At 36.8% G+C, this 8,621-nt stretch overlaps 2 protein-coding genes across 2 annotated transcripts in view; one reads left to right on the forward strand and one right to left on the reverse strand.

The window, feature by feature from the left end:
• PLCZ1 (phospholipase C zeta 1) overlaps positions 1 to 4,519 on the reverse strand; it is a 41,940-nt gene extending 37,421 nt beyond the window's left edge. Inside the window, exons 1-2 of the mRNA XM_072332130.1 lie at positions 4,355 to 4,519; positions 826 to 1,060 (exon numbers count right to left, since the gene is read on the reverse strand). Of these exons, the coding sequence (XP_072188231.1) occupies positions 826 to 1,060; positions 4,355 to 4,519 (400 nt within the window). The remainder of the gene's footprint in view (positions 1 to 825; positions 1,061 to 4,354) is intronic.
• A 924-nt stretch (positions 4,520 to 5,443) lies between these two features.
• On the forward strand, positions 5,444 to 6,337 carry CAPZA3 (capping actin protein of muscle Z-line subunit alpha 3). The gene has a single exon (XM_072332249.1). The coding sequence runs from the start codon at positions 5,444 to 5,446 to the stop codon at positions 6,335 to 6,337; it is 894 nt and encodes a 297-aa protein (XP_072188350.1).
• The last annotated feature ends 2,284 nt before the right edge of the window (positions 6,338 to 8,621 follow it).

The following is an 8,621-nucleotide window of genomic DNA, read 5'->3' on the forward strand; positions in this document are numbered from 1 at the left end:
ATAAATAAATAAATAAATAAATAAATAAATAAATAAATAAAATAAATAAATAAATAAATAAATCTATAAAACTCAAAGTGTTGGAAGCTGCAGGGGAGGAATAAGGAAATGTAGTTTGGGTATACAGAAATGGTATTAGGGAAGCTAAAATTCAACTCAATTTGAAACTGTCCTGGGAATTCAGTGGGAACATGAAGCACTTTTATTGCTGCATTGCCCATGTTTTTAAAAAGAATATGTGGGCCTGCTGTTGAATGGGGTAGGTGGCTTTGCTGACAGACTATAAGTCTGTCAGCATAGTTTAAGTTCACCACATTTGCAAGACTGCTTTAATGCATCCCTCATATTTTTACCAACGATACCCAGCTGACAGCAAAGCAGGGTAAATGTTCAGGATTTCAGCCTTACTTCTGTGAAACCACTGCATTAGAGCTAAACTTTTTTCCATGTATCACTGCAGACAGCTTGCTACTGAAATACTATTTGTAGTTTTTTATTTCCAGAGTCCAGCACTTGTATTACTCTAATTAATTAAACTAAATGATTGTCGCTAAAGAATCAGCCTGGCTTCCTAGTAATGCTCATTCACATGTTTCGGTGGGCATTAAAAAATTTAGTGCAGCTTCCCTACTCTATGAAAATTACATTTTATTTTAAGCAATCTACACCTAGATTTTTGACCAGTTTATTACAACAAGGGGTAAGAAAAACTGAGCTGCTCATGTCCTGTTGCTGAGTAAATTTACTGTGCTTAATTAATAGTTTCTAATGTTATCATATTCCAAAAAATAAGAGCTAGAAATGAAATGCTTCAACTACACATACCTTCATCAATGGGCTCATACTTCAAAATGACTTCTAAGGCAGTTGTTGCAGTACCTTCAGTTTTAAATTGTTCTTTTTTGAGAAATTCAATGAGCTCGGTGTCAGCAAGATTTTTGCGGTTTTGAGAGTAAGCACAGAAAATTTCATGAAATTCAGTTCTGTGTACAATAGCTCGATAAATTGCTCTGAAGTCTTCCATGGTAATCGTATGTATCTTCCGCTTGTCAACTGTTTTCTGAAAACAAGAAAACAGTCAACACAACGATATACAATAATAAAAATATACAGATACAACAGTCTATTGTAATATCATAAGAACTAGAACAAGAGAGAAAGCTTAAGGCAACAGTGACTACAATACATTATCAAATGATATTCTTCTTCTATATGCAACGTTTATAGTTGTCCTTGTTTTAAAAGTGTTTTGTACAAATTAAAATGTACCATATGACACAGCATCTAAGCAACTAAAAGAAATTCATATACAACACACGTGGTATTAATATATAAATCTGCACTAAAATGCTATGCATTACAATTAATATGCAGCATAAAAAATGTTGAGTGAAAAATATGCTTAATATAATACCCCTGTCACAGCAACTTGAATGAAATTGTAAGTAGAGTATTTTAAATTTACGTAGAACACAAATCAAGTTGTGATCCGAAAAACGAAGAAGCAAATTTTCACGTTATCTATCCTCTAAAAATTTCTACCAAAATATGTAGCTGTGCGTATGAAATACATTTACATCAGTTTAGCTTGCATTTGTTAAATTTGCTATTGTATTTTTATTAATGGTTATTAATTGGTATTGTATTGTTATTAATGCAAACCATGAAAATTTACTCCAAAAAATATCCAAAATCATACACAAATGGCAAATAATTGATGTTTTACTACTGCATGCTTATTAAAATTTGTAACTTTTGTCTCCTTCAAATGAGACTACCAAGGAGATTGGATTTCACCACCTAATGATGACACCTACTAAGATTTGCAGAGCCTCCTCAGAAGTGTCCATAAATATAAACTGTCTAACTTAAGCTCTGGCTACTGTTTGGTGAAAGCTTCTGATTACTACTAATTAGTTTTGAAGAGACACCATAGAATCTAAAGGCCCAATGCTATATGCCAGATTCTTCTGACATAGTAGAGTTCCCACTGAGAGATGTCTGTGCAAGCACAACGACAAAGAAGAACACAATACAAGCAAAAGTTTCAAAAACTTTACATAACAGTAGTGAAGTATTTGCTCTGATTTTTTAACAAAAAAAAAAAAAAAAAAAAAAAAAAACTGTAACAATCACTTTTGATGAAACTAAGCAGCCAGATAATCATATAATAGAAAACTAATAATATGCTCTTTATTGCTGCTTGAAACATCCCAAGTGTCGGGTTCGTATCACTGAACTATTTTTTTTTAACATCTTTAAGGATACTGCAAATTTACTTATAACTGTTCATCAGAAAAAGGAAATACCAACTCATTTAGAAATTAAGCATCTATGAGGACTCAGGAGACCTCATAGCTATTGGCACAAAGTGAAACTGGCCAGAAAATTAAGTTTTCTATTTCATTGTACTATTCTGAAAGATAGATAAATAAAGTACCCAGGAGTATTTTTGAAATTAAAGTCATGAAAATCACACTTTTAAAATTTTTATTGGCAGACTTTTATTATTATTATTTTCATTAAGCCATATCACATCTTTTCAGAAAGTCAGTATCTTGACTAAGGTTTAGTTCTGAGAAGTATATTAAAATTTATTATTCTTTTAAAATCTTTGTGTTCATAATTCTGATATTGCCCAAAGGAGCATTGCAGTAAAGTAAATGTAAAGAGAAAATAAAATGTAGTAGATTGCTCTTTAAAAACCATGTTTCGTACAAAATAGATTTTTGTGATGTATAGTCATTTGATTATCAATGTATAGTTAGTGAAAATGATGACAGAAAAAATTCCTTCCAGACTGTTTTGCAAGTAACACCCCGTTAGAGTGATGAACAATCTGAGCTCCAAAAATACTGAAAATAATTAAATATCTCAAAAAGGAAATACCGCACAGCAGTGCTAAGAACAGCTAGATCAGACTGTCAAACACATTGTATGTTGAGTATACTCTTTTGAGTATCTGTAGCTAAATCAAGCCTGTTCTATGGAGACCACTTCCCCAAATAATTATTTACCACACACAATTCATCAAATATCTTGGATTTCTGTCAGAAATCAGGTGGATTCCTGGTGGAAAATAACATAAAATGATCAGAAATTGTTTTAAGTTCTCATCAAATTCTCGAATTTAGCAATTGTCTCAATGCAGTGAAAAATTCAAAAATCACAGGCACAACCCCATGTTTAGCAAGGACTGTGCTCACTGTGCTGTTTTCACCTGGGCTAGAGAGAACAACAGAACAAGATAGAATGAGGAAATACAAATGATTTCCCTCTCCCTGTCTTCCCTGTAGTATGACAAGACCTAAAACTTTTGGAATTCCCAGAGCTAATTCTCCTCTATCAAATCTGGACAGAATTAGAAAACTGGTTACAAAACCGTCACATAGAAATCATATACAGAAATATTCAGTTTCATTTCCTTAGGAAAACACCTTTACCAAATGGCTATTTTGGTTTGGGAAATAAATAAATTAATTAAATTAAATTAAATTAAAGAGATAAAAGGAAAATCCATGTAGCTTTTGATTAATAGGATGCAGTTGAGGAACATGAAATCCCAGTGCATCCAAAGGCACTCAATTTTACATTTTTTTCTCAGTGGGAATACATGAACCTGATCATCGTTTGAGAGCCTAAATTAAATTACCCTATTATTAAGGCTAATTTCTAGCTGTTTGATTTTTTATAAGTAGAAAACTCTTAAACGTTACTGTATCTCAAGGCCATATCCTTCCCCAGGAGTGAGAGTGCTATGGATGTATGGGATATCCAAGCATATCTTAAATGTTTCATAAGAGAGTTGGAAAACTGAGTAAGTAAGTGTGCTGGATTTACGTTGACTTGAAGCTGGATCAGATCAGATGCCTTCATATTGTTCTTCAGGCAACAGGATTGATAGCAATCTCTCTAATGGCTCTGAGCAGCATTAGCCAGGCATGTCTTCACTCATTATCTCAATCACAAAAGCAGCTCCATGAAATGAAATCAGAATATTTACATTGTTCTCTGGTGAGGCCTTGTTACAATACAGTTGGGAATCGAGGTCTATATATTTATTTATTTTTATCACTAAACACCATTTTGCTGTGGTGAAGAGATGGCGGTGGTCATGCAACCACTCAGTTATCTGTTTTACACAGAAACAGAAGATCTGGATATGGCAAATTATTTGCTGATATTGCACACCCTGTGAGCATGAAACTAATTTCACACACACACACACACACACACACACACACAAACACAAAATAATAATAAAAAATAATAATAATTTAAAATCACAGCTTATATAATACTCTTATGCAACTGACCTAAATGTATCTGATCGCTGAACCTACATATTCCTCACCTTGAAAACATGTTTCACGTGGGCAACATTAAAAGGCATATGCAGTTTTTCAAGTAGTTTAATGGTGCAATCTAAATCAATCTTCCCATTCATGAATTCATCCTGAATGATGTTCAAAAACCATGTATAAGAGTCCAAGTTAAGGAAAGGTCTGACCTCTGCCATTGTTTCAACAAGGTGAGACAATTGATACTTTAAACCTAAAATGCTTGCATGTTCTTCTTCACATAGTCAATCCCCCTTGTTTTCTGACTTCTGATCATACAGCAGGCTATGAGGAGCACAGAAATACATTTGTGCTCTGCACTTATGAAACCTGGGGGCAAAAGGGGACAGAAAAGAGACAGAGAAGGACACAGGGAAAGTGTGCAGGAAGATGAAGGGTAGTCAGGGGGAAGAAAGGCCTGTGAGGGAGAGAAGGGAGAAACAGAGAGATAGAGGAGGGACCACAGGTAAAGGAGTGTCCATGAGGAGCAGCAGTGAGGCACTGTGCCCACCCTACTGGCCTAACCAGCCCAGGCTAGCACACCCGCTCAGGTGCCATCAGGTGCCGCTCAGACCATCCTGCAGGCTTAGGTCTTCTTGCACTCCAGCCATGTGAACCCATGCAGGACCAAGCCTGGCCTAGGCCTCAGGACAGATTCATGTGCAGGAAAAGTCACAGTGGCAGGTGTCATAGGGGAGGACAAGAGGAGGAGGAGGATGGGGAGGAAGAGGAGGCAGAGCTGAGGGAAGTGGAGGGGGATATCTGTTCTCCTCCATGGTGACTCCACGTTGACAGCTCCTTTTTCTTCACTTTGGTGGCATTGCTAGCATTTGGCAGGCCATCACCTCAGAATGCTCCAGCTCCCAGTGGGGCCTTTTTCTTTCCTTCACACCCCAGCCCCTCTGCTGGGGTTCCAGCACCCTTTTGGTGCCTTCCCCACACTCAGACCCCACTGGCACTAGCTCCAGATGTGTGAGGTCACAAACTGTGGAGTTCTGGAACTCCACAACTGCTCCCCCTCCAAACCATCTTTTGGCTGTTCCCTCAGCATCTCCTCCTCTCGCCTGTCATCTTCCATCTTTCTCTTAGCCCTGACCCCAGTCATGAGTGTGGGGCAGGGGCTGCATGAGTCAGAGAAGGTGTCCCTCATTTGCAGACTGCTGCACCAGTCTCCTCCAGGGGAGTTCAGGCAGATTGTCCAAGATCTCTGTTATCTGCTCCAAGATGATGAGCTGGTGAATCAGGAGGCTGCCCGCGCTGGGGCCCGTCACAATAAGAACAATTTCACCCCTGTCCTTGTAAATGGGATCACAGTACTACTGACTCATTACAATGACTTAGGGGGAAACCGCTTCTTTTACCCCCAAGACAACTTCTCCTTTGAGTTTGACCATTTGAGTGGGGTAACCAGCAATACCCATTTGCACAGAGTAATGCTAGATGAGGGGGAGCTGTGGAGAGGAGCCCTCCACAAAGGCTTGAATGCCTACGTAAACTGCCATTTTCCTGTAGGGAACTGCTGTGTGTTCAAAAAACGCCTGGGGAAGAGGCAGATGTTAGTGGCCTGCATTGAGGCTCATCAGTACCAGCCTTCAAAACATTGGAACAGCCTTTGGAAGTCTGACTGGACTTTTGCTTTGACTCCAGTTATGACCCGAGTTACAGGGATATTTGTTCTCCGGCTACACTACTTCAGAGATGCTAACCTCCATGTAACTGTCAAGAAGTCTGTAAGTGAGTCTCTGCATGTGATAGACCGAAATCAGTTTGTCACAGATTTCGTGAAGTTTGTGAAAGCCGAAGACAGCAAGATTCATGCTGCCATTCTGTCAAACCTCCAGGCCTTGTCAGAGCAGACATGGAGGAAAAATCTGAGAAGGAGACTCCCTATTACTCGTACTTTCATGAACTGGAATGAATTGTTGAACTATCAGCATCTGAAGACCAATGTTTCCAGAAAAGAAGAACCACCATTATTACTGAATTGCACTACATGATCCAGAGCCTCAAATAAATAAATAAATAAATGAAGGACAAAATGGGGATGCTTTCTGGTTGATATATTTCTAAATTGCTCAGGAGAGTGCAGAAGCTGTGATCAATCAACACTTTGAAATTAATTCACATCAATAGAGACAGAAAGTTATTTGCTGTTCATCGTTTTTTTTTTCCATTCATGTACTTTGTAACTACTAGAGATACTAGTAATGCTCACTGTCAAAGGCAATGTACCACTGCAGATGAGTCAGTAAGTAAAATCTCACTTTCCTTTGTAATTTCCCTCAGTATGACATCTATTTGATTATTCATACTAAATGGAATGTTTGTAATAGGAAAATGAGTAATACTGGTAAAGATATGGAGGTGTTATTGCTAGATTTTTTTAGTGCTGCAGTAACCCAAGAAATTTGGCCTTCAGGCTGTTCTTGTGCATCACTGTATGCACAAGAGAATTGTGAACAGAGGCAGATCAGTACACAGAACAAGTAAAATTTTTACAGTTGTTGCAGATAATAGAAACACCAAGTGTCTCCTCTCACTTATTCTAGAATAAAGAATGCTACTACTCCCAGTTTCCACCTAGTTTTGAAGTGTTTATTACAAATGACAAAGGAATGTATGTAACTCACTCCATTTTTTTCCAGTGTGAAACAATAAAATACATCCATATATTGCAACCTACGGTGGTACTCAAACAACCAGTTATTCCTATTCTGTAAAAGCTGCTATAACAATATAAAATAAAAGCTCTTACCTACCAAAGTTACAACTATAAGAAAGTTAAACAAAGAGAGAGGACAATGATACAGGAGTGTGGCATAAGAAGAACAGAATGGACAGTGAAGAACAGAACCAGAAAGAACATGGAGTACTTGTTGGTAACTAGCTCAGATGACAAACAAAACAGTAGATCATTTATGTTACATCAGATAGTTCAGTTAGATTTTGTGCATAGATAGAATGAGATTCAGGAGTACATGTTCATAGTATCATCATAGTATTGTGCGAGTTGGAAGGGACCTTAGAGATCATCGAGTCCAACTCCCGGGATTCGAGCCCTTCTGTGTAGCAGAGCAGTGCTTCTACCACTTGCGCCACAGGGAGGATTCGAACCCAGACCCTCAGGTGCTGCAAGCAGCACCTTATACCACTGCGCCACCGGGGGCACACTTACAATATATTAAATGCCTATCACTTGCTGTTTTCTGTAAACACACATTTTAATTAATTTTATTAGAAACAAACAATTTGAATCAGTAAACACTAAAATTTCTGAAAATAATGAGCATTTAGGCAACATTCTTACAAATGTTGTTTCAAATGTGAGCATAGGATTTTGCTTTTTTCATAACTTCTAGTGGCAATTGTGCTGTCAGATGAGTTAAGTACATGCCCTGTACTCATTTAGGAGGTTCCTTATTGTATACATCAGGATATAATAACTAATTACCCAGAGAATCCAATAACAGAAATGTGTCCAATATAAAAATCATCATTCTACATCACTCTGTTTTTGATGGTAAAGTCATATGCCCAATTTTTGTTTATGAGCATTCATGTTTATAAAGCCTTATTGCAGAAGAAAAGGTTATGCTGTTGGCAATATTTGAATGTAACTGAAATAAATGAAATATTTATATCTGAATTTCTTTAGACTAAGATCCATCTAACAGTCCAACTCTTCTAATGCTCATATTGTTGTTGGAGACTGTTCCATGAGCAAACAGCTGTATTTATGTGGTATTTATTTAAATATGTGATTATCCCTTTATTGAAACTTCAAGTAATTTTATTTAGCATGTTTTATGACCCAGAGCTGCTTTAGTGAAGATGGCCTGTTTTGTGTGTATTTCATGTGTGCAGTACAGTACAGATGAATTTTTTATATCGGAAAACAGAAACAGGGATACATCACTGGAAATTCCGGATTGTGAAGAAAAATATTTTATTTAAACACATCTTCTGATACAAAATGAGGATTTTGCACCTGTACTCACATATACTTTAGGAGGTTCCTTATCCATTTATATCAGGATATAGTAATTGTTTACCCAGATTAACCAACAGAAGGATGTCTAATATAAAGAGCATCATTCTACATAACTGTGTATTAGTGATGATAAAATCATATGATCACTTTTTACTTATAAGCATTTTTTAAAATACTGAAATGTTTTAAAATATTGACTAATTTTTTTAATGTTTATCACAAAGTGACAGTAAGGAACTGTGGAAAAGACTGAATAGTTAAATGACATTCTGAATGGATATTCAATTTCA

Source organism: Excalfactoria chinensis, chromosome 1 (assembly GCF_039878825.1).
Source record: "Excalfactoria chinensis isolate bCotChi1 chromosome 1, bCotChi1.hap2, whole genome shotgun sequence".
NCBI classification, from domain to species: Eukaryota; Metazoa; Chordata; class Aves; order Galliformes; family Phasianidae; genus Excalfactoria; species Excalfactoria chinensis.

What these genes read in the sequence shown, in the direction of transcription:
- CAPZA3 (XM_072332249.1), top strand. Translation starts at nt 5,444, where the DNA reads ATGAGTGTGGGGCAGGGGCTGCATGAGTCAGAGAAGGTGTCCCTCATT.